General features: G+C 44.0%; 1 protein-coding gene across 3 annotated transcripts in view; it reads right to left on the reverse strand.

Annotated features, from left to right (window-relative positions):
- The window catches only part of FIG4 (FIG4 phosphoinositide 5-phosphatase), a 613,672-nt gene that overhangs the window by 393,350 nt on the left and 193,023 nt on the right, over window positions 1–27,299 (reverse strand). For all 3 annotated transcript variants that reach the window (XM_077289568.1, XM_077289569.1, XM_077289567.1), the window contains one exon: window positions 5,706–5,857. In XM_077289568.1, coding sequence (XP_077145683.1) covers window positions 5,706–5,857 — 152 coding nt within the window. The remainder of the gene's footprint in view (window positions 1–5,705; window positions 5,858–27,299) is intronic.

The following is a 27,299-nucleotide window of genomic DNA, read 5'->3' on the forward strand; positions in this document are numbered from 1 at the left end:
TAGAGAATTGGCAAGTGAAGACACTGGTCCCACCGCTGCACTGAAACAACACAAGGTAAGGCAAACACCACGGGAAAAAAGGAAACACAAAACAACACTTAGCTTTTAGCTTTGCTCTGCTAAAATGCACCGCATAGCAGTAAGGCTACTTTTCACACTAGCGTCGGGCTCGGCCCGTCGCAGTGCGTCGGGCCAAGGTTACCGACGCTAGCGTTCTCTGCGCCACACAACGGGGGCAGCGGATGCATTTTTCCAGCGCATCCGCCGCCCCATTGTGAGGTGTGGGGAAGTGGGGGCGGAGTTCCGGCTGCGCATGCGCGGTCGGAAAAAGCGGACCGTCGGCGGCAAAAAACGTTACATGTAGCGTTTTTTTGTGCCGACGGTCCGCCACAACACGGCGCAACCGTCGCACGACGGTTGCGACGTGTGTCAATCCGTCGCAATACGTCGATTAATGTTAGTCTATGGGGAAAAAACGCATCCTGCAAGCACTTTTGCAGGATGTGTTTTTTCGGCCAAACGACTCATTGCGACGGATTGCAAAAAAACGCTAGTGTGAAAGTAGCCTTAGGCACCAAATTACAGCATTCAACTGAAGCACCACTGTACCAGCAGCCTCCAGTCTTCAGCACGGTTGGTATCCAAAAGGACCTGTATAACCAAAAGTCAGCTGATGCATCAGGTGACCTTTTGAAGGATAGTGGGAGTGGTCACCACCTGCATCAGCAAACTCGGCAGCAATGTAATTACACCAGCGGCCACCGGGGGGAGGAAAAATTGACATTAACCCCCGATGGACTGAAAGGAAAAAGTTTTAATATGAAACGCCAAATCTGCCACAGATCAAAAAATAGATTGTAACACTATTCATGTGTATGGCTTCTCACAGGTGACTCAGGGCTACCATCAGGAATTTCGGGGCTCCATACTGACAAAATTTCGGGCCACCTTGAGATTCCGCCCAGGCTCCTCCCCAGCTCCGCCTCCACCACTCGAACCTTCCACAGTCCCACCACCCACTCATAGAAAAACTTCACATCTGCACCATGTCCTCACCAATCACACATTATCAGTTCCCATCTAACGCCAGATCACATACATAGCAAACAGGTTTTGTTTTGGCTAAAAGATTTTTTATTTAAGCCACTACAACGACTAGGTAGATTCTTTTGGCCAGGCCCTACTTTACTCTAACCTATTAAATGTTTGTTAAGAGATTGTGTCAGATAACTTTTTAAAAATAAACAACAATACCACATACAATGGACAAATACCATCACATCGTGAACAGACCACATATTACTACCACATAGTGACTGAATAATGCCACATACAAGGCACAAATACTGCCACACTCTGGCCGGACCACATATTACCACCACATAGTGACCTATAACACCACATACAAGGGACAAATACCATCACATCATGACCAGACCACATATCACCACATAGTGACCGAATAATACCACATACAAGGCACAAATAATGCCACACCCTGGCCGGACCACAGATTATGTGGGTATTTGCCCCTCATCAGTGTGGAGGCACTGCTTTTCACCAGGCACTGCTCCTAATAGCCAGTTTCCTACTCCACACTGATGAGGGGCAAATACCCCAAAACAGCTGTCTGTGGATGGATACCATGTTTTGGCATAGGTGGTTTTCCTTTATTGGATGCTGCCCTTCCCGTGGTTGTTCCTTCCCGGTGAAAGACCTGGCTATTCATTGCTTGCGTTGAGAAACACGTGATGGTGTCTCTGCGGCTTTTCTACGTGCATTTGCATATTTCCAATCAGGGATGGGGGCAGTGTTCTGGATCACTGCGTTGAGAAACACAGGATGGTGTCTCCGCGGTGTTGGATGTTTTGATCTCCCCGAGGTCATTCACCCTTATGTTTAAAGTATCCTAGGAATGTCTGGATTCAAAGTATCTACTGGGACTTCACCTAAAAAAGAACAAAATCGCTTCCAGATCTTATTATAGATTGCTGAAGTCACCGGCTTCCTACTTGCTTGGAGCGTGGTATTCACGTCCTCTGACAGGCCTCTAGATCTTAGGGTAAGGCGTTCAGGATCCAAGCAGATAGCTGGAGTGAGTCTGGGTTGCTGTGGAACATCGGACCTTGGTACAGCAGATCCTGTCTCTTCGGTAGAAGCATAGGTCTTTCTGTCGACATTCTGGATAGTAGGGAGAACCAGCTTCTTCTTGGCCAGAAGGGAATCACCAAGATTACTGTTGCTCCCTCGTCTCGTATCTTCCTGAGCGTTCTTGGGATCAGTGGCAGAGGTGGAAAAGCGTACAGCAGACCTTCTCCCCAAGGTTGAGACAGAGCGCCGACTCTCGCTGCTCCCTCTAGGGGATTGAGAGAAAAAAATATTCTGGTCTTTGCATTTGACCTGGTGGCAAAGAGATCCATTCGAGGCATTCCCCACTGCTGGCATATGCTGCTGAACACTTCTGGATTTAACTCCCATTCTCTGGGATCAATTGGCGTTCTGCTCAAAAAGTCTGCCACCTGATTTTTGGCACTTTCCAGGTGGACCGCCAAGATGGATCTGATGGATTTTTCTACCCATCTGAAAATCTGGTCTGCTAGGTGCTGTAGAGATGGATGTCTTAGGCCTCCCTGATGCCTCAAACGCCACTGCTGTCACATTGTCGGACAATATCCTTATGTGTTTGTCTCTGACCTGTGACTGGGCTTGGTAAAGCACTTTCCAAATTGCATAAAGTTATCTGAAATTTGATGATTTGGTTATCTCCGGACTCCACTTCCCCTGGTAGTATGTTCTTCCTATATGTCGGCCCCATCCATACTGACTGGAGTCTGTGGTAACGGTGACACAGGAATAAAGGACCCAAGGAATTCCCAACTTCATGTTCTTCGGGATGGTCCACCAGGTTAGAGAATTCCTTCCTGAAGGAGAAAGTCATCTTTTCCAGAGAACTCTGCTTTCTGTCCCAAATTTTCAGAAAGTCCTTCTGTAACCCCCTTGAGTGAAATTGACTCAACTTCACACAGGGAATACAGGCCGTCATTAAGCCCAGAATGCACCAAGAATGCTCATTGCCTCCCTTATAGAGGCAGGGTTCTCTCTGAACCGGCGTACGCTCTTGATTAATGTCACCTGTCTCTCTTCTGGCAGAAAAGATGTTCTGGTGTGGGAATCTAATATGACCCCCAAAAATTTTTGGAATGTGGGACTAGATTTGATTTCTCCCAATTCACAATCCACCCCAGTTCTTGTAGAATGGAGAGTGTGAAATTGCAATCGATCCTGAGAAGCTTCTCGGATTTCGCCATTATTAAAAAGTCATTCAGGTATGGTACTATGGAAATACCTTGATTCCTTAAGTAGGCTACTAAATCTGACATCAATTTGGTAAATATCCTGGGGGCCGAGGCTAAGCCGAAGGGGAGACATCTGAATTGAATATGATAAACTACTCCCTTGTTCATCAGAGCGAATCTCAGGAATTTCTGGTAGGAAGCATGGATTGGGACATGGTAGTATGCACTCTTTAGATCTAAGGTGCACATCGCCATGTCCTTGTCTATCAGAGGTATTGTGGACTTTATAGACTCCATCCTGAATCTCCTGTATCTTATCCACCTGTTCAGGGGTTTGAGATTTATAATCGTCCGGGAGTCTCCGGATGGTTTTTGTTATTGAAAAGAGGTTTGAATAATGACCCTTGCCTGTCTTTGGGATGGTACTGGGACAATTGCTTCTCTTTTAATAACTCCTGATGTCTGGCCACATTGATGGTCTTATCCCAAAGGTGGAGGACCTGGAGGAAGACACACGTGGTGTCGAAACATGTCGTCCATAAGGGATTGAATGTATGCAATATTGTAACTGAAGAAATCTGGAACTTTTTAACGGATAAATAAAAGGTGTATTTTACGCTACCATTGGACTGATCGCTGGAGAAACAAAAGTATATATATATATATATATATATATATATATATATATATATATATATATATATATATATATATATATATATATATATATATATATATATAGAAACAATAGAACAAACGCGGCAGCACTCACCAATCCTGCAGTTCACGTGTCTTTTATTGAAACACACGGAAAGACATCTTCACGGCTCGGGGGAGTGAAATAGACCAGGAGTGCAACGGACGTCCGTCGCACTCCTGGTCCATTTCACTCCCCCGAGCCGTGAAGATGTCTTTCCGTGTGTTTCAATAAATGACACGTGAACTGCAGGATTGGTGAGTGCTGCCGCGTTTGTTCTATTGTTTCTATATGACTTACACTTTATATCACGCGAGTACCTCCACTCATTATCGGACGACCGTTTGCCCTGTGAATTACACACTATTGATAATCTCTGGACATTCAGGCTGTGCTGCTCTCTTATATATAGATAGATAGCTAGATAGATAGCTAGATAGATAGCTAGCTAGATAGCTAGATAGATAGCTAGCTAGCTAGCTAGCTAGCTAGATAGATAGATAGATAGAATGTAAAATTGGAACAGCACAATGCTCACCGGTGCGTGCCTAGCCTCCTGGGTTGAGTCGTCCACTTCTCCACCCAAAATGTATACAAAAAGAGCAAAAGAAGGCAGCACTCCAAACACTTTTCAAAGTGAAAAAAAGTAGGATTTATTCAGCCCACATCTCTGTGCAACGTTTCGGCTCACACGGAGCCTTTTTCAAGCCTTGAAAAAGGCTCAGTGTGAGCCGAAACGTTGCACAGAGATGTGGGCTGAATAAATCCTACTTTTTTCACTTTGAAAAGTGTTTGGAGTGCTGCCTTCTTTTGCTCTTTTTGTGTATATATATATATATATATATATATATATATATATATATATATATATATATATATATATATATATATATATATATATATATATATATATGTATGATCAAGTCACCCCCACCCCGTTTCCCTCATTAAAAATTACCCAATAAAAGCAAAATAAACATATGTGATGGGGTCCCGTCTGTAATAGTCCGTTCAAAACATACAATTTAAACCGATCTGGTTAAATCATTTTAACAAGAAAAAAAATCAAACTGCCAAAATTGCTTTTCAGCCACTTCAGCAGTGCATCAAAAAGCAATAATAGGCAATCAAAAGTCTGAATCTATCCCAAAATTGTTGAAAAAAACATCAGCTCAGGGAGCGAGAGACAAGCCTTCATACAGCTCCATAGCTCAAAAATTGAAAGCATTACAGCTCTTGGAAAATGGCAGCACAAGTGAAATGTTTTATTTATTTATTTTTACAAATTATGAATAATTTTTCACTACTTAAATAAAAAAAATTATGTATGTTTGGTATCACCGTAATCATATTGTCCTGGAAAAGCATATTTAAATAAAAAACAAAACACATTTCGGAATGAACTTTTTGAAAAAAAAAAAAAAAAAAAAGATTTGCTGCACTTGGATTGCTTTCCAGTACACCACATGATAAAATGGATGGTGTCATTCAAAGCACAACTTGTCCTTCAAAAATCAAGCCCTCACACAATCAAGCCCTCACACAAATATGTAGACGGAGAAATAAAAATGTTTTGGCTCTTTTTAAAGAAGGAAAAGTAAAACACGGAAAATCGCCTAGCCTAAAGCCCTTAAAAGAAAGAATAGTAAAAAAAATAAAGTGACAAACTTCAAAAATCTGAATGTAGAAAATAAGCAATGTGACACACTCACTGCTTCCTGCATGGTTACTTAATTCTTCATCTTCAAATATATCAAAACCTTCCTGGCGTGTCTGTGTTGTCAGCTCTGACTTCATCATCTCAGTGGGCATCCGAAGAATTGTAAGATTGTATTGAAGTGAGTGGCTCAAATCATAACTGTAACTGCAGATGGTGAAAAAAAAGCAAAAGGAAAGTAAAAATTAATTACAATTTTTTTAAATAAAAATATCTATGCAAACTCAATAATGGTGTAGTTCTTGAATGCAAACAAAATAAAGGGATACTATTTCCAATTAAAATATAAACTTTATTTTAAATCATTTAAATGTGGGATTAGCCAGCATCATACTGGAGGTATGTGCTTTTCCCCCCCTATATAATGCTGACTAATCATGAGCAGCCAACACCATTCAGGAATAAAAATTAACATGCCTCCACCATAGCTTATAGCACGTTTCTCAGTGTGTGATATGAATGTTGTCATACAGAATGATCTCATGGTATAACCTCCTGCGTGAACCTGAAAGGAGCAAGAACCCCAAAGGATAGGCAGCCCCCCACAAATATTGACTGTGAGTATAAGAGGAAAGACACACGCAGGCAGAAAAACAGGATTTAGCAAAAGAGGCACTTCTAGCTAAATAGAAAAGGACAGGACAGAATTCTAAGCGGTCAGTATTAAAATCCTAAAAATATCCACAGCAGATAATACAAATATTCTACATCTAACTAAAGACATAGAAAGTATATCTGCATCTCCTGAGAATCCAGCATGACTGAAAAATCCAAACAAAGTCTAAGCTGGACAAAAACACAATGAATTGCACTGAATTGCAAAACACACTGCATTGTGCACAGAGACAAAAAAACAGATACTTATCTTAGCTGAATTGGAAGCAGGGCATGAGGAGCCAGAGAGAGATGCAATCCCTCCAGGTACAATGGACAACTGGCAAAGACTCATGGATCCTGCAAACCTAAATACCCAGTAGAGCTGCAATCAGCAGAAACACCTGCCCTGGATGACAACCCCAAGACAACTGCACTACCACCAACAACCACCGGAGGGAGCCCAAGAGCAGAATTCACAACAGTCAGGACTCTGAACATTTTTATTACCTCTTGTGCACTACTGCCCTTTTCCAAGATGGCATCTTTGGTCTCATGTGCACTGTGTCTTCCTGCTATAAAACTCCACCCCAGCCTTCAGTCTGTGCTAGAGTATTCTGCCTTGCATCCAGCTCCTGACTCTGGTTACTCCCTGGCTGTATACCTGCTCCTGTGAACCTGTGTGGATATCCTGCTACTCTGCTCTGAGTTCCTGCTGCATACACCAATTTCCAGTAATCCTCCTTCATCTGCTGCTCGTGTTTACTTCCATCTGCATTTGCTGGACATGTAAGCTGTTGCTGCTCTGCTTAAACCTGAGATTATCACGCAGGCCTATCTGGTTGAGATAAGATATTGCTTGAACTGCCTTATAAGCATATCTGTCTGTGTTTGGACAAAAACAAGGACTTTTTCGTGTCAAGTGTCCTCAAGAATAACTGTGCTTCATAGACTTTCTGCGTGATTGCATTTTCCTCTGAAGTTCCCTATAGACTGTTAAGCTGCGTTTACTATTTACACCAAGTGTTGTGGAATTCAGTTTCTCTCTGCACCTGTTTGAATCACCGTGTAATAATATAGACTTTACCACTTATAAAACTGTGTCCTGTAGTTGTCTTGTTCCACGCAAAGAGTCTCCTGAGTTATCCCCATAATTGTTACAGGATACTCTAGCCAGAAAAGAGGAGACTGTTGGAACAATGACTGCAGAGAGCAGATTAGAGCAGGTGTCTTCCATAATTAGATCACTGCAGAAAGATGTGGAAGGTCTGCAAAAGAAGTTTGGAAGCATTGAACACAATCAACAAGTGTTTGGACAAACTTTGCAGGACTTAAGCACCCGCTTGGCAGACCAGGAAAACAAACTTGCTGGCATAGAGTCCCAGTATGGACGGGCTTTTCAGGACATAAGCACACAAATAGCTGCACAAATGACTTTACCCTCTGGGCAACCGCCACCAGCTAGCCCACCTAAGTTGCCCCCATTCAGATTTAATGGTGATCGTGACAAATTTCGAGGCTTTGTGAATCAATGTATGCTATATTTTGATGTGCATGCTGACCGTTTTCCTACTGATAGATCCAAAGTATTGTGTGTAATAATGCTACTGACCGCACGAGCACTCGCCTGGGCGAATCCGATGATTGAGTCTCGTGACCCACGGTTAAATAACTTGGATGATTTCTTGGCCGCTATGGCATTAATGTTTGATGATCCTAATCGCCGTGCAACCGCTGAATCTGCTTTATTGTCTTTACGCCAGGCTAAACGTTCTGTTATTGAGTATGGCACTGAATTCAGGAGATTAGCGGTAGGTACCAATTGGGACAGTTATGCACAATTGCCTATTTTTAAAAGGGGTCTGTCTAGTATTGTAAAAGATGAACTAGCTCGCTCTGAGTCAAAAGAGCTAGATACATTTATACAGCATTGTGTGCGCATAGACATTCGCTTTACTGAGAGTAGGCAGAAGTTTGCTGCATACAACAGTATTTCTAACTTTTCCGTTCCTTCCAAAGAGCCTGCCGGGAAAAACCTCTCCGGAGGTGGAGGAGGTGCCTATGCAAATTGATTCCGTTCAGAGGCGTGAGATTAATGAGCGCTGGGGGCATCGCCTTCGTGAAAGTCTATGTTTCTACTGCGGTCAGTCTGACCACTTTTTAATCAACTGTCCCAAGTGTCCCAAGCGGCCTAACAAGGTGCTAACAGCGGTAGTAGAATATGACAACTGTGATGATGAATCTGACATCTCTGAATGTAGCCTGCCTTTAAACGCTGCATTCCATTCACTTTCTATGACTTCACCCCCCAAGGAGCTGAAGGAGAAGAACTCTCACTGTTCTCTCCCTATTAAGATCCTGTGTTCAGGACAGTGGATTTCCAGTGCAGCTATAATTGATTCTGGTGCAGGTGGCAATTTCATGGATATCGCATTTGCCAAGGAACATGGTATTGAAATTCAGCAAAGAGCCTCTCCAATTACCATGGAAACAGTGGATGGGTCACCTTTAATCTCTGGCCTGTGGATCAGGAGACCGTACCCTTGAAATTTTGTTGGAGCCTAATCATCAGGAGCAACTTTCTTTCTTGCTAATTTCTTCTCATTTTCCTGTGATTTTAGGCATCCATTGGTTGCGTTATCAGAACCCAATTATAAACTGGGAGACCAAGGAGATTATCTTTCCAACAAGGAGCAACTCAGTGTTAACAGAAGCTGTCCCCGAGTCCACGGCTACGGAACCACATGTACAGGTATTTACTTTACCTTTAGCATATAAAGAGTTCTCTGACATCTGTGACAAGAAGAATGCAGATCAGCTTCCTCCACACAGGCATTATGACTGTCCCATTGAGCTGCTTCCTGGGGCAGCTATTCCTTTTGGTAACGTATACCCTTTGGCAGCACCTGGGCTTCAAGCCTTAAAGGAGTATATTGATGAAAATCTGGCCAAAGGCTTCATACGTCCTTCTTCCTCACCAGCAGGGGCACCTATATTTTTTGTAAAAAAGAAGGATGGGACCCCGAGACCCTGTGTTGACTATCGGGAACTTAATAAGGTAACCATACGAAACCGTTACCCTTTGCCTCTGATTCCCGAATTACTGGAAAGAGTCCGCCATGCTAAGGTGTTCTCTAAACTGGATCTTCGTGGGGCTTATAATTTGGTGCGTATTCGTCCAGGGGATGAGTGGAAGACAGCATTCAGATGCCGGTATGGACACTTGGAATATCTTGTGATGCCCTTCGGGCTTTGTAACGCTCCTGCAACGTTTCAACACCTTGCTAATTACATTTTCAGAGATTTGTTGGCCCAGTTTGTGGTGATCTATTTGGATGATATACTAATCTTCTCTGACTCTCTACAGGAACATGAAGAACATGTCAAAACTGTTTTAAGATGTCTGAAAGAGAACCATCTGTATATTAAGCCGGAGAAATGTGAGTTCCATCGTTCTGAGATACAGTTCTTAGGTTATATCATCTCTTCCCAGGGGCTGAACATGGAATCTGGTAAGATTCAAGTTTTCCTTGACTGGCCGGTACCCAAGAACGTTAAGGAGGTCCAACGTTTTATTGGTTTTGCAAATTTCTACAGACATTTCATTCGAAATTTTTCTGATATTGTCCGTCCCATTACTTCCTTGACAAAGAAGGAAAAGCCCTTTAAGTGGTCATCACAGGCTCAAGAAGCTTTTGATCGGCTTAAGATCTGTTTCACCTCGGCACCACTGTTGATACACCCAGATCCAACACTCTTTCATTGTGGAGGTGGACGCTTCTGATAATGCTTTGGGGGCTATTCTCTCCCAAAGAACTGGAGAGAAGGGTCTGCTACATCCTTGTGCTTTCTTTTACCGTAGACTAACCTCAGCAGAGAAGAATTACGACGTGGGAGACAAGGAATTGCTGGCTATTATTGCGGCTTTCAAAGAATGGAGGCATCATCTGCAAGGAGCTGCACAACAGATCATAGTGCTAATTGACCATCGCAATTTAGGGTTCCTTAGATCCGCTAGATGTCTTTCTCCTCATCAGTCTCGATGGAACTTATTTTAAATCAATTTAACTTTGTTATCTCGTACCGTCCAGGTTCTTGTAATGGGAAGGCTGATGCTTTATCCCGAATCCATGCTGCGGATTCCGTACCTGGAGCCCCGTCCAAGACCATTCTATCTGATGCCAATTTCATCGGAGTTATCCACGATCAGGACTTGTGGAAGGAGTCCAGGGAGGCTTTATGACAGTGATGTATTTCTGGCCAACCCACCTGTGGATATTAATCTTGTCTTTAAGGGTGGCATGTGGTTCAGAGATCGACGTATCTACGTCCCGGAGGTCGTCCGTCTGCAGAGCCTCAAGTTGGTACATGACTCCAAGTTGGCTGGTCACAGGGGGGTACAGAAGACACAAGAGTTCCTGAGCCGATTCTTCTGGTGGCCAACTTGCCTGAAGGATACCAAGGACTATGTTCTCTCTTGCGAGGTATGTGCTCGTTACAAGACTCCTCATGTGGCACCTACAGGTCTTCTACAACCATTACCTGTTCCGTCCCGCCCTTGGGGGTCTATATCAATAGACTTTATTGTGGAGCTGCCTACATCGGGGGGCATGAATACAATCATGGTCAGGGCCGGCGTCAGCACCCGGCGTACCTGGGCAAGTGCCGGGGCCCTGAGAAGGCGAGGGGCCCACTCGCCATCAGGGACACCGACGTGCGCAGTGGACGCTTCATGAGACTGTCTGAGATCGGGCTCTGAGCTCTCCGTGAGCCGGCACAGACATGAGATTGACTGTGCGCTCCGTGAGATGGAGACTTAATGACGGCTATAGGGCACTGAGCACACTGTAAGATGGCAGAGGGGCTGTCAGCGGCTGGAGTTGCAGTTGATGTCAGGCTGCTGTGGCTGCTGCAGGCAGTGAGGGCGGAGCCGCAGAGCTCAGGCTCATACACCCGTCGCTCTTCTCACCTGGCGGCTGGGGCCTTACAAGGAGTACGCCTGCAGCAACGCAGGGCTCCGGGGACGTCTGGTCTGCACTCCGGCGCATGTAGCAGATGGAGGTACCGGGGTTGGCATGGGAGTGTTGAGCTGCCCTAGGGCTCAGCGCCCTGCTGGTGCCCCTGGCACTGGGTAAGTCCACACCCATCACAGGGCGCTATTTGTACCCAGCACTTACTATCTTGCGCTGCTGCCACTCATAGCTGCTGTAAATAGTGACCCCAAACAGCGCTTTATATGTGCTGTGACCCCCAATTGTCTGCACCCCTGTATCGTGTGTGATCTTGTAAGTGGGAGCAGACATGGTATAGTGAGAATCCCTATATATCTTTATGTACCCCTAAATGCCTGTCTGTGTGCACCTCCATATAGCTATTTGCACCCAATGTCTGTCCTGTGTCTGTGTGCACCCCCATACGCCTGTCCAATGTCTGTGTGCCCCCCATATATCTATATGCACCCCTATACACCTGTCCTATGTGTCTGTGCACCCCCATATATCTATTTGTACCCCTATACGCCCGTCCTGTGTGTCTATGTGCACCCCTATCTATGCACCCCTATATGCCTGTCATGTGTCTGGGGGCACCCCATATAGTTATATGTACCCCTATATGCCTGTCCTATGTGTCTGTGTGCACTCCTAACTCCGATACATCTATATCCACTCCTTTATGCATGTCTTGTGTCTGTTTGCACCCCCATATATCTATATGCACCCCCATACACCTGTCCTGTGTCTCTGTGTGCACGCAATATATCTTTATGCACCCCATAAACTCCTGTCCTATGTGTTTGTGTGTACTCCCATATATCTAAATGCATATATCTAAATGCAACCCTGTACACCTGTCCTGTGTCTGTGTGCACCCCATATCTCTATATGCACCCCTATACGGCAATCCTGTGCCCGTGTGCATCCCAATATCTTTATGCACCCCTATATTCCTGTACCATGGGCCCCTCATTAAACTGTATGGAGCATTATATGGGCCTCATTATACTGTATGGAGCAATACATGGGGCTCATCATATACTGGAGCATTATATGGGGCCCATTCTGTGTGGAGCAATTTATGGGGCTCACTATACTGTATGGAGCATTATATTGGGCTCAAACTGTATGGAGCTGATTACACTGTATGGGGCAATATATGGGCCTCATTATACTGTATGGAGAAATATACTGTCCGATTTCTGCGCTATTGTAGAATGTACAATAGATATCACTAATGTAATGTAAGAAGTGAAATCTTTGGCATTGTACTATTCCTATATTTATCTGCCGTATCTGTGCATCATGAATTGTGGTATGTGTTAAAGGGGCCCACAGACTTTTTCGCCCGGGGCCCAGAAAAACCTGGAGCCGGCCCAGATCATGGTGGTAGTTGATCGCCTGACTAAAGCTGCTCATTTTGTTCCGTGCAGCGGCCTCCCCTCAGCTAAAGATACAGTGAACTTGGTTATACAGAATGTCTTTCGGTTGCATGGGGTCCCAGATGAGATCATCTCTGACTGTGGAGTACAGTTCACTTCAAGATTCTGGAAGGGGTTTTGCTCTGCACTCAATATTAATGTGTCTCTCTTCCGCTTACCATCCCCAGACAAATGGTCAGACTGAGCGGACCAACCAGACGCTGGAACAATATCTAAGATGCTATGTCAGCCATCTCCAGGATGATTGGTTGGAGTTGCTGCCATTAGCCGAATTTTCATATAACAATTCTCAGAGCGCCTCCACTAAATTTACACTTTTCTTTGCCAATCTGGGTTATCATCCGTGTATCTTACTTAGGTCTCCAATTAATTCTCCAGTTCCGGCAGTGGAGGAAAGGCTGACTGCGATGAGGCAAAATCTGGAGGTTCTGAAGGAATCCCTGACCACAGCTCAAGAACGTTATAAGAGATCGGCTGATAGATTCCGTAAACCTGCACCCATGTTCAAGGTAGGAGATTCTGTGTGGTTAGCAACTAAGAATCTGAAGTTAAACGTTCCTTCACAAAAACTTGGACAGAAATTCATTGGCCCTTTCAAGATCAACGGTATTGTGAGCTCTGTGGCCTGCCGGCTGAAGCTGCCTAGGACTATGAAGGTACACCCAGTTTTTCATGTATCTTTACTAAAGCCTGTATCTCCTAATACCCTCCAGGGACGTGTTGTGCCACCTCCGCAGCCTGTGGTGATTGATGGGCAAGAACAATTTGTGGTGGAGGAAATTATTGATTCCAGGATTCGCAGGAATTGGCTCCAATATCTGATAAGATGGCAGGGATATCCCCCTGAGGAAGACTCTTGGGAACCTGTGGAAAACATCAATGCCCAACAGAAGATTTCTCATTTTCATCAGAGATTCACTGAGAAACCAGGTCCAGGATCGTCCTGAGGACGCTTCTAAGGAGGGAGTAATGTCAGGACTCTGAACATTTTTTATTACCTTTTGTGCATTACTGCCCTTTTCCAAGATGGCATCTTTGGTCTCATGTGCACTGTGTCTTCCTGCTATAAAACTCCACCCCAGCCTTCAGTCTGTGCTAGAGTATTCTGCCTTTCATCCAGCTCCTGACTCTGGTTACTCCCTGGCTATATACCTGCTCCTGTGAACCTGTGTGGTTATTCTGCTACTCTGCTCTGAGTTCCTGCTGCATACACCAGTTTCCAGCAATCCTCCATCTGCTGCTCGTGTTTACTTCCATCTGCATTTGCTGGACATGTAAGCTGTTGCTGCTCTGCTTAAACCTGAGATTATCACCCAAGCCTTCCTGGTTGAGATAAGACATTGCTTGAACTGCCTTATAAGCATATCTATCTGTGTTTGGACTAAAACAAGGACTTATTCGTGTCAAGTTTCCTCAGGAATAACTGTGCTTCATAAACTTTCTGCTTGATTGCATTTTCCTCTGAAGTTTCCTATAGACTGCTAAGCTGCATTTAATATTTACTCCAAGTGTTGTGGAATTCAGTTTCTCTCTGCACCTGTTTGAATCACCGTGTGATAATATAGACTTTACCACTTATAAAACTGTGTCCTGTAGTTGTCTTGTTCCACGCAAAGAGTCTCCTGAGTTATCCCCTATAATTATTACAGGATGTTAGGGCAGAGTTCTGGATAAAAAGTAATTTATTGTTAAGTACAAGGTATATTATAGCATGGGGAGAAAAAGTAAAATAAGAGCTCACAACCCTAGCATATGAATAGAAGGCTAAGAATCAGAGACCGGTGGGTACTGTACACTAATGGTGATGGTGAGGGACAGCATAACTATGGGTAACCGGAGGAAAGGTTCGGCACAACTATCGGATAAAGAATGGAATCCTTTATTCAAAAGACCATTAAAATAACTCCATAGTGGGGGCGTGGCTATGTAGCAGAGGAGAGAGGACGCACCTTGAGAGAGCTCCTGGAATCCTGACCTTATCCTGCGATTAAGACCCCTTTTTAGTAAGATTTACTTACCAGCAATGCAACCCTTGGACGTAAGGAGGCCTGTGGCTCTTGCGGAGGGGCGCTGCGGGGATCCGGGACGCCGGGAGCCGAGGAGACCTGCACAGACGGCGGGATCCACGTGAGGTGGTGGCCATTTTCTAAGGTGCTCACTCCGACGAGACGAAGCGCGTCGCCAGCTTCCATCAGCATCGGGACTCCCCCTTTAGACTCCGGAGTCTCCAGACGCCTGCGGGTGAGTGCTGTGGAGCTCCGGCGCACTGGGAGCTGGAAGACCTGGGTGGGCGGCGGTGCCTGTGTGGGACAGCGGCCATTCTAAAGCGCGTGCTCTGACAGCAAGAGGAGCGGCGCTGTTTACCATCGTTGCAGTACTACCCAAGAGGTGAGCACATATCCTGAAATATTAAGGGGACGTGCGGTGTGTGCTCTGGAAGATTGGGCCCTGCGCTCTCCTATTAGGCGGACACTTAACCTGCCAGTGCTATTACTTTGGAGGGCTTACCCCCCTCCTTGCTGCTGCCCTGCAGGCGCTGTGGGTCCGTTCTGGTACATGGAACCCTGGTGAGGACTCAGGCTGCTACTTTTATAATTCTAAGTACCCCATCTGTTCAGAGCCACCTTATAATATATATACTTTACATTTAACCCTGCTGTATCTGTGACTGGGAACATGGAACTTTCATAAAATATACCTGTTATCACCTTGCTGTGCCTAGCTGCTGTTAGCCATGCATCACTCTAAGGGAACAGGAGCTGTTGACAAATTAAAAAAGTATGCCAGGGATGATCCCCCTGATGGTGTACGAACTCTTAGAAACAACCTCTCACAGGCTCAACGTAAAAACCGCCTTTCTGATAGTAATGAGGAGGGTGAACAGGAAGAATTGATTCTAAAACAGGCGTCTGTGCAATTAATGCAGGCTATATCCTTAACCAGATCATCTCTCACTGAAAAAATAGAGGACGTGCACACTGAGGTGGGACGTCTGCGACAGGATATGCAGGCCATGAGAGGAAGCATTACAGAGGTGGAAACAAGAGTATCCCGTGTAGAGGATACCATCACTCCCAAGGAGGCAAAATTGACGAAAGTGGCTGGCTCTATAAACGCCTGGAAACAGAAGGCAGACGATTTGGAGAACAGATTGCGTCAAAATAATATCCAAATTACTGGTCTGCCAGAGTGCTCAGAGGGTCAGCAACCTGAGCATTTTTTAGAAGGTTGGCTCAAGGCCTCTCGGGGGATGAATTCTCTTCAACGTTCTCTGTGGAGAGAGTCCACAGAGTCCCTACAAGATCTCTTCCTCCCGGAACTCCACCCAGACCTTTTCTGGCACGTCTCCTCAACTGCAGGGATAGAGATGCTATTTTACATTTGGCACGGCAGAAAGGCACCATCAAATTTAACCCCTTAATCCCATATGACGTACTATCCCGTCGAGGTGGGGTGGGCTTTAATTCCCACCGACGGGATAGTACGTCATAGCGATCGGCCGCGCTCACGGGGGAGCGTGGCCGATTGCGGCCGGGTGTCAGCTGACTATCGCAGCTGACATCCGGCACTATGTGCCAGGAGCGGTCACGGACCGCCCCCGGCACATTAACCCCCGGCACACTGCGATCAAACATGATCGCAGTGTTCCGGCGGTACAGGGAAGCATCGCGCAGGGAGGGGGCTCACTGCGGGATTCCCTGAGACCCCCGGAGCAACGCGATGTGATCGCGTTGCTTCAAGCGTCTCTTACCTCCTATCCCTGCAGGCCCCGGATCCAAAATGGCCGCAGGGCTGCATCCAGGTCCTGCAGGGATTACTTCCGGGTCCAGAGCAGGCGCTGGTAAGCCTGCAGCGCTGTAAGTCAGATCGCTGATATGACAGAGTGCTGTGCAAACTGTCAGATCAGCGATCTGTGATGTCCCCCTCCGGGACAAAGTAAAAAAAAAAAAAAATTCCACGTGTAAAAAAAAAAAATTCCTAAATAAAGAAAAAATAAAAAAATATTATTCCCATAAATACATTTCTTTATCTAAATAAAAAAAACAAAAACAATAAAAGTACACATATTTAGTATCGCCGCGTCCGTAACGACCCAACCTATAAAACTGTCCCACTAGTTAACCCCTTCAGTGAACACCGTAAGAAAAAAAAAAACGAGCCAAAAAACAACGCTTTATTATCATACTGCCGAACAAAAAGTGGAATCACTTGTGGGGGGTTTGTACTGTTTGGGTACATCAGGGGCTCTGCAAATGCAACGTGATGCCTGCAGACCAATCCATCTAAGTCTGCATTCCAAATGGCGCTCCTTCCCTTCCGAGCTCTGCCATGCGCCCAAACAGTGGTTCCCCCCCACATATGGGGTATCAGCATACTCAGGACAAATTGGACAACAACTATTGGGGTCCAATTTATCCTGTTACCCTTGTGAAAATACAAAACTGGGGGCTAAAAAATCATTTTTGTGAAAAAAAAAAATTATTTTCACAGCTCTGCGTTATAAACTGTAGTGAAATACTTGGGGGTTCAAAGCTCTCAAAACACATCTAGATAAGTTCCTTAGGGGGTCTTCTTTCCAAAATAGTATCACTTGTGGGGGGTTTTAATGTTTAGGCACATCAGGGGCTCTCCAAACGCGACATGGTGTCCCATCTCAATTCCAGTCAATTTTGCATTGAAAAGTCAAACGGCGCTCCTTCCCTTCCGAGCTCTGCCATGCGCCCAAACAGTTGTTTACCCCCACATATGGGGTATCAACGTACTCAGGACAAATTGCACAACAACTTTTGGGGTCCAATTTTTTCTCTTACCCTTGGGAAAATAAAAAATTGGGGGTGAAATTATAATTTTTGCGAAAAAATATGATTTTTTATTTTTACGGCTCTGCATTATAAACTTCTGTGAAGCACTTGTTGGGTCAAAGTGCTCACCACACATCTAGATAAGTTCCTTAAGGGGTCTACTTTCCAAAATGGTGTCACTTTTGCATTGAAAAGTAAAATGGCACTCCTTTCCTTCCGAGCTCTGCCAACAGTGGTTTACCCCCACATATGGGGTATCAGCGTACTCAGGATAAATTGTACAACAACTTTTGGGGTCCATTTTCTCCTGTTACCCTTGGTAAAATAAAACAAATTGGAGCTGAAATAAATTTTGTGTGAAAAAAAGTTAAATGTTAATTTTTATTTAAACATTCCAAAAATTCCTGTAACACACCTGAAGGGTTAATAAACTTCTTGAATGTGGTTTTGAGCACCTTGAGGGGTGCAGTTTTTAGAATGGTGTCACACTTGGGTATTTTCTATCATATAGACCCCTCAAAATGACTTCAATTGAGATGTGGTCCCTAAAAAAAAACGGTGCTGTTAAAATGAGAAATTTCTGGTCAACTTTTAACCCTTATAACTCCCTAACAAAAAAAAATTTTGGTTCCAAAATTGTGCTGATGTAAAGTAGACATGTGGGAAATGTTACTTATTAAGTATTTTGCATGACATATCTCTGTGATTTAAGGGCATAAAAATTCAAAGTTGGAAAATTGCGCAATTTTCACAATTTTTGCCAAATTTCCATTTTTTTCACAAATAAACGCAAGTTATATTGAAGAAATTTTACCACTATCATGAAGTACAATATGTCTCGAGAAAACAGTGTCAGAATCGCTAAGATCCGTTGAAGCGTTCCAGAGTTATAACCTCATAAAGGGACAGTGGTCAGAATTGTAAAAATTGGACTGGTCATTAACGTGCAAACCACCCTCGGGGCTTAAGGGGTTTAATAATGCTACAATTTCTATTTTTCTGGACTTTTCAATGGAGCTCCAAAAACAGCGGGCATGGTTTATGGAAATCAAGAAGCAACTTATATATATGACAAAAATGTCATATATTCCATGATTTATCAAGCTCGACTCCAAATTGTCCACGAAGGTTCTTCTATATTCTTTACAGATCCAGCGGAAGCAGCTGAATGGTTACGAACCCATAAGGTGTCTAATGCAAAGGAATAATGTACTCATAATCCAGCTAACTTTCCTAACAACTATGCAAGTGGAGCTCTCTCTGTGGGCGCCCAGTTCATCAACAATACCGGACGCTGAATCCAATGAGAGTATCCCCTTTTCTATTTGATTACAGGATCACAATACTTCACTCCTATACGGTTTGGTTTTTGCTCTGTTTTTTCTTATATACTAGTTTTGTTTGTTATTTATGTAAAAGTCGCCGCCAGCAGCATTCTTGTTTTTCGTGTGATGTCTCTGAATTTTGCCCGGGTAATAATGCACATCATATTTTGAAGAATAAATATGGGATCTGAAATAATATGTATGACCTGGAATGAGCGGGGCATCAAATCTCCTCGGAAGAAAATCAAGGTATTTTTACAGATTAAAGGGAACCTGTCACCCCCTTCAGAAGGCGGAGGGAGATGAGTGAGAGGCTTAGATATGCACTGCGCATGCCCAGGAATCCCAGCCCCGCAGTGAGAATAAATCAGAAGACACTGGGCGGGATGTCTGGCAGGGCGGTCGCACAGGTGCAGTCAGCTACACTGCAAATGAGGACAGAGGACGGGCAGCGCTCACTGCGCATGCCCAAGGCATGAGAAAAGAGCGCAGGCGCCGGCTCATTTGAGAACAGCGCTGAGGAGGCGGCGCTGAGGAGGCGGCGCCCGGCGCGCACAGGCCCGGAGTGATGTCTGTGTTGCGTCTGATTAGCAAGGAAAGACCCGCCTCCCTGGCGATTTCAGGGTAAGAGGAGGCACATTTTATAAGTGATTATTTCAGCGTGTGCAGGCATCATAACTAAAAGAGCCACCTTGTCAGAATGCAGCATTTGTGCTGCACAAGGTGGCTCTTTTAGTTACAAACGCCTGAGGGGGGTGACAGGTTCCCTTTAAGCGTCATCATCCTCACGTTGTAGCTTTGGTAGAGACACACTTGACCAGGGATACGGCCCATTGTGTACAAAAGCCATGGGTGCAATGGTTCACCCACGTGTTCCATACTAGCTATTCGAGAGGGGTTTCATTGCTAATAGATAGAGATGTTAGGTGGGAAGCCAGGGAGGCTCGGAGAGACCCCGAGGGTCGCTTTGTTTTTGTATACGCACTAATTAACTCCCGCGAATATGTGATAATATGTGTTTATAACCCTCCCCGGCTAATACATCGGTTCTTCCGAAGGCAATGAGCTTCGCCTTAAACTATCCAGATGCAGATGTTTGTATGGGAGATTTTAACTTAGTCATGGATAATCATCTTGATAGATGGAGATTGGATGACGAGATATCTGGGGAACCCCCATCTCAAGCTCCGTCCCAACTAGCCTTATTCATGGGAGGTAGTGGATGGTTGGATCTGTGGAGGATGCGTCACCCTGAGACTAAGGGTACTGTCACACAGTACCATTTTGATCGCTACGACGGCACGATCCGTGACGTCGCAGCGATCGTATGAATATCGCTCCAGCGTCGTAGACTGCGGTCACACGTTGCAATCACGGCGCTGGAGCGATGCCGAAGTCCCTGGTAACCAGGGTAAACATCGGGTAACTAAGCGCAGGGCCGCGCTTAGTAACCCGATGTTTACCGTGGTTACCAGCGTAAAAGTAATAAAAAAACAAACAGTGCATACTTACATTCCGGTGTCTGTCCCCGGCGTTCTGCTTCTCTCCACTGTGTAAGCGCCATAGCCGGCAAGCACAGCGGTGACGTCAGACGTCACCGCTGTGCTCGCTTTCCGGCTGGCAGACGCTCACACAGTGGAGAGAAGCTGAGACGCCGGAGGACAGACACCGGAATGTAAGTATGTACTGTTTGTTTTTTTACGTTTACGCTGGTAACCACGGTAAACATCGGGTTACTAAGCGTGGCCCTGCGCTTAGTTACCCGATGTTTACCCTGGTTACAAGCGAACACATCGCTGGATCGCTGTCACACACAACGATCCAGCGATGTCAGCGGGTGATCAAGCGACGAAAGAAAGTTCCACACGATCTGCTACGACGTACGATTCTCAGCAGGATCCCTGATCGCTGCTGCGTGTCAGACACTGCGATATCGTAACGATATCGCTAGAACGTCACGAATCGTACCGTCGTAGCGATCAAAATGTGACTGTGTGACAGTACCCTAAGGGATATACTTGCCATTCATCCACAAGGCATTCTCTGTCCCGCATAGACTATATATTCGGATCCGATGGATTGGCAATGTGGGTAGATAGTGCTGAACATGGTAATAGGGGGATCTCAGATCATAGTCCAGTTATACTTAAACTCAAATATGGGCACTTAAATAATGGGACGGTCTGGAAGCTAAACCCGTTCTGGTGATCGCCGCTATAGAAAAATTTAGTAAATACTTGGGCCTATATATAAACTGGGACAAATCTGCTCTATTACCTCTCTCTCATACCCCAATGCCACATCTTGAAACTCTCTCCTCGCTGCCCATTGTCTTCGACTTTATATATCTAGGCATCCACATGTCTCAACACAGTAAATTTGATTTACAACTTAATATTTGTCCATTGCTAGACTTGGTTAAATCTAAATTTGCAATTTGGGCTAAACTCCCACTATCTGTAGCCGGTCGTATTAATTTAATTAAAATGATATTGCTCCCTAAAACTCAGCTATTGTCTTCAACACAGTGCTGTACTAATACCTAAATCCTTTTTTGTAAATCTGAACTCCCAAATTACGTCCTTTATATGGGGGAAAGCTAGACCCAAACTTAAGCTGTCTGCTCTACAAAGGCCAAAACAGGGGGGTGGAGCGGCATTACCAGATTTTTACCTATACTATCTGGCTGGACAGGCTAAGGCAATAAATAAATGGATGCCTAATAATTCTCTCCCTAATTCTGAGAGCCACCTACTTCACTCTGCCCGGATTGATTGTCCGCTGAGTTTACTGGAACTGGATAAAATTAGTGTCCCTCGTTTGCTGCCCTTACTTCGACTGGCACGATCAATTTGGAGACAAATTAAGAAAGTTATTAGATTTGTAGATATTGTAGCTGAAATGCCCTTGTGGAAAAATAACTAATGTCTTTTCGATAGGCGATCTACACGACCAGGGGACCTTCATGTCTTTTGAACAATTTACAAGTTAAATACGATATCCCGAGATCTCAATTCTTTTGTTACTTACAGCCAAGATCAGCTATTCAATCATATATGAGAAGTATTTATGCAGGTCGAGCCATTTCATCTCTACCTTTAATAGGAATTCTTAACTCGCAAGGTCCCCAAGGCCTTATCTCCTCTTTATATATCTATCTGCTGTCAGTGGGAGTTGAATCTACTATAAGATCTATTAAGGGGAAGTAGGAGGGACTTTTCTCCGATGTGCAAGAAGAAAAATGGGAAGAGATTTTAGAATCTCCAACTAGGGTATCCCAATCAATAAATAACAGGATGTCTCAGTTATATATAATATACCAATCTTATTTGACACCGATACGACTTTTCAAAATGGGTCGATTCCAATCATTAGAATGTTTGCGATGTCACTCATTAGATGCAGATTTTATTCACATGATATGGAAGTGCCCTATCATTCTTCATTACTGGAAAGAGGTGACATCATTATTAACATCTCTGCAATCAATTCCTGTTCCTCTTGAGCCATTGACTTGCTTGTTTGGAATATGGGATGAGAAGATTTGGGATCATTATATCGGGATTTTTCTAAGTGAGACGCTTTTTATGGCACAGAAGGTACTGGGGCTGCGGTGGATGAGGGGCTCATGTCCATCTCTCAGAGCCTGGATTGAATTGGTGAATTTGGTTATTCCATATTAACGCACACTGTACCAAAATATAGGGTGTCCGGACAAGTTTGAAAAAATCTGGGGTAGATGGAATTCCTCTCATCTTACTCTATAGATCCATACTGACCAGACATCAGTGCAGGGGGTTGGGCTTCTTGTTCCGGGGGTATCGCATGAAGAAAAGCATAATGCAAAGTTTTCTTTTAAGCGGCGAACTAGTAGTTATTGTAATTGTTGTTATAGTTTAAGATTTATGGTTCCATGTTTCTACCTATATAATTTACATGATATCAGTGATTTGATGTACACAATTTGCTACCCCTTTGAAACAATCCATAGACTATAGAAATAATATTTTGGTTATGAATAAAGTACATATCTTATCGTATGTTTAACAATGCATTTTTGTACTGTATTCAACAATAACGAATGCAAATGTGTATGTTGTATGGTTAATTTTGTGGTTAATAAACAAATTAAAAAAATAAATAACTCCATAGTAGGAATATTAAAATTGATGCATTTCTGGAGTATCACATGCCCCTAAACATAGTATATTATGATATACCATGATTAAGACTGTGTAATATGCCAGAAATGCATCAATTTTAATATTCCTACCATAGACTTACTTATTTTAATGTACTTTTTTGAATAAAGGATTCTCTATTTTATTTGATGGTTGTGCTGAACTTTTCCTCCAGTTTTCCACATATAATAGTTGTAAGATGGCTGCCGGACAGGTCCTTGAGGGGAGATATGTATCATTGAGATTGGTAGTTTCAGTGATGTAAGCCTGAAAAAGCATTCTCCATCACGTAAAGTGCTGAGAGAGGTAATAGGACGTTTCAAGGCCTGGTTTTACGAGCAGTCAAAAGAGATGAGTGGGAAGGACTGCTCATATATCTCCACCCCATGGGCGTGGATTGCAGTTAAAATGGAGACCAAGTGTCTCATTCAGTGTCTGGAGATGTGTGGATCTACTGTATGTTGGTCTGTGCTGAGGCCTTAAGAACTGCACACTAACCTGGGGCCTTAAAAACTGCACACTAACCTGAGCAGGAAAACCCGCAATATTGTATGGACTTTTTACTTTGTGTTGGAAAAGGCTGTTTTTTTTTTTGTTTGGTTTCCTGAGAGGTTCATGCAGTTCTAATAAACCTGCATGGACATTTTAATGAAATCACATTCTGTGTCTACCTCAACTGCAGCTGAGTGAGCACAAACCTCTACGTAGTATATAATCTGTTTTAGAAAATTAGTTAAGAAATCGCTGTTATGATCTCTTAGATCACTATGCCAGTTTAGGTAGACTATCTCTTAACATTAACTCTATTTGATCATTTGCATCTCAAAAAAGAGATTAAAGGTAATTAATCTTTAACACCTTCCTTATTTTTCGCTGCCATTATAAATTCTTTATTTCAATAAGCTAATGGACTGCATTTCTTACACTTTCCTTGGATGTCTGAATTTTGTCTAAGGCAAGGGTTATCACAGTTCCCCCCTTCAGCTGCCACTGATTGCCTAGAGTGCTCACATGGTACATGAAGCGCGGGGGGTTGACCACTTGGAAAGCGCAGATGCAGCAGGTGAGGAGAATGATTTTTATTTTCCATGGGGCACTATAGCATTTAAGAAGGGGTTGTCCAGGTAGTGACAATTTATATATACTGTACACTGCACTGAACTTTTTTTCAATAATGTGTTGTGGATTTGATGTCCTTTTCCTGTGAATTCCTATTACTAGCCACCTATTTTAAATCTCAATGTCAAAAGTCTTCTAAAAGTTTTTAATGGATGCACAAAAAAATAGGCACAGATTTACTCAATAAAGCCAACATTACAAGAAATAAAGTAACTTTGCTTAAAGGGAATCTATCAAAATTATCTGATCCTCAAACTCTATGTTGCTCTCTGAAAGATAATGTCATCCACTCTTACTTATCCAATCTGTAGCTCACAGACTAAAAAATTGCAGTTTTCAATCACATGGATGGAAACGAGGCTTCAGTGCTCTGGGAGTGTAAAAGCACTTCCCAAGCCTCTGCCTCCCTGGCTTTATTTCCCTCCCCGTATCCCAAACTTCTTTTGCTTCACTAACTGCTCACTAACCCCGCAGTCAGGAAAGTGAGATGTCATTGAAACTAAGTAAGTTAGGGTTAGGCAGGGAATAAGAGCAGGGGAGGTAGAAGATTGGGAAGAGCTTTTACAAGCTCAGAACACATAAAAAGGTATTTTCGAGTTTGGAAATTATCGCCTATCTGTGGCATAGAGAATAATTTCATGATCTTTAAGGGTCCAATCCCTGGCACCTACACCGATCCTTGAGGATTGGGCCTCCGATCATTTGTATCTCGAGAACGGAAGAGCTGATCATGAGGAGGTTGATCAGGCACACTGTCACTCCATTCAATCTTACGGATACCAGCCGAACGCAATAAAATTGGAATAAAAATTGTACTTTTCTTCTAATGGCTATAATTTTTTTATTTTTCTGTTATTATAGATATATGAGGGCTTTTTTTTTGCAAGACAAGTTATTCTTTTGAATGACACCATTAACTTTATCATGTGATGTACAGGAAAGTGGGGGGAAAAATTCCAAGTGCAACAAAATTGCAAAAACAAAACAAAAAACGGTAATTAGACATACCGGTAATTATATTTCCAGGAATCCATCCTGACAGCACCATGGAGGACGTCCTTCTTATCCATAGTGGGACAGGAAACCACGAGAGTTTAAAAGGACCCTCCCCCTTCCACCCTTCAGTAATTTTCCAAAGTAACACCTCTGGATGGATGCAAAAAAGAGAATTTTATTTGAACAAAACAATCATTATACAAATGTTACTTCACATAAGTATGCATTATATGTAACATAGGGAGGGAACTACCAGTGCTGTCAGGATGGATTCCTGGAAATATAATTACCGGTATGCCTAATTACCGTTTTCCAGGTCACCACCTGACAGCACCATGGAGAAGTACCAAAGGAGACCTTTTGGTCCTAGGGCGGGACTACTGCATGAAGCACCTTCCTGCCAAAGGCTAGCTGGGATGACACTACGTCTAGCTTGTAATGCTTAGAGAAGGTACTGAGACTAGACCAGGAGGCAGCTCTACAGATCTGATCTGCCGAAGCTCCCCCTTTCTCTGCCCATGAGGCGGCTATCGCCCTAGATGAATGAGCTTTTAAGTTGTCTGGGGGATTCTTACCCTGTGCTTTATATGCTAGGCTAATAGTGGATCTAATCCATCTAGCAATGGTAGATTTTGAAGCTTTTTCCCCCCTATTTGGGCCCCCAAATAGAACGAACAGATTAGTATCCTGTCTCCAGGCCCTAGTCGCCTCTAAGTACTTAAGAACGGTCTCCCTAACATCCAGGCTATGATAAAACATTTCTTTTTGGTTTTTGGGAGCCTGGCAAAAAGATGGAAGTACTACCTCCTGATTTATATTTGAGTCTGAGACGACCTTCGGAAGGAAGCCTGGGTCAAGTTTTAAAACTAGTCTATCCTCATATATTTGCAGATAGGGATTTTGAATAGAGAGGGCCTGGAGTTCTCCTAGTCTCTTGGCTGACGTGATGGCCACTAGGAACGCCGTTTTGAGAGAAAGATTAGAGATGTTTATATCCTCAGATAAAACAAAAGGATCCTTGCACAATTCATTAAGGACCAGGTTAAGATCCCAAGGTGGGATGGTTTTCCTGGTCAAGGGCCTTAGCCTTAAGACTGCCTTGGAAAAACGAGCAATCCAAGGGTGAGAGGCTAGGGAAGAGTCATAAAATACACTGAGGGCTGCCACTTGGACCCTCAGAGTACTTGGTTTAAGACCCTTCTCAAACCCCTGCTGCAAAAAATCAAGGATCTTGGGAATGTTAGGGCGATCAAGATCAACCATCGTGTCTCCACAAAAACTGCAGAATCTCTTCCAAATTTTTAAATAAATTGCAGAAGTTACTGGCTTCCTACTTGCTTGGAGAACAGAGATGACTTCTTCCGATAGACCTTTCGCTTTCAAGATCTGGCGTTCAGGATCCAAGCCGCTAATTGGAGGCTGTCTGGGTTTTGATGAAGAATCGGGCCCTGGAGGAGTAGATCTCTTCTTTTCGGAAGGAAGATAGGTTCCTCTACTGCTAGTTTCTTCAATAAGGGGAACCAGCTCCTCTTGGGCCAGAACGGAACCACTAGGATGACTTGAGCTCTGTCCTCGTATATCTTCCTCAGGATCCTTGGAATAAGTGCAAGAGGGGGAAAGGCATATAAGAGACCCCTGCTCCATGATTGGGAAAGTGCGTCTACTCCTGCCGGTCTTTCCCGAGGGTTCAATGAGTAAAAGGTTTTGACCTTTGCGTTTCCTCTGGCGGCGAATAAGTCCACCTCTGGAGCTCCCCATCGCTGGCATAGTTCGTTGAAAACTTCGTTGTTTAGCTCCCATTCTATGGCTGACAGCTTCCTCCTGCTCAGAAAATCCGCCACTTGGTTCCTTGAACCTTCCAGATGAACTGCTGAAATCGAGAGAACCAGTCTCTCCGCCCAACTGAAGATCCGGTCTGCTAGATTCTGTAATCTCAGGTGCCTCGGACCGCCCTGATGCCGTAGGAAGGCCACCGTCGTTGTATTGTCCGAGAAGATCTTCAGGTGCTTGTTTTTTAACAGATCCTGAGCTGAACATAGGACCTTCCAGACCGCGTGTAATTCTCTGTGATTCGATGAATACATGCTTTCCTCTGGATTCCACTGTCCTTGATAAAATCTTCCTAGCACCTGACCA

This window comes from Ranitomeya variabilis, chromosome 2 (assembly GCF_051348905.1).
Source record: "Ranitomeya variabilis isolate aRanVar5 chromosome 2, aRanVar5.hap1, whole genome shotgun sequence".
Classification (NCBI taxonomy): domain Eukaryota; kingdom Metazoa; phylum Chordata; class Amphibia; order Anura; family Dendrobatidae; genus Ranitomeya; species Ranitomeya variabilis.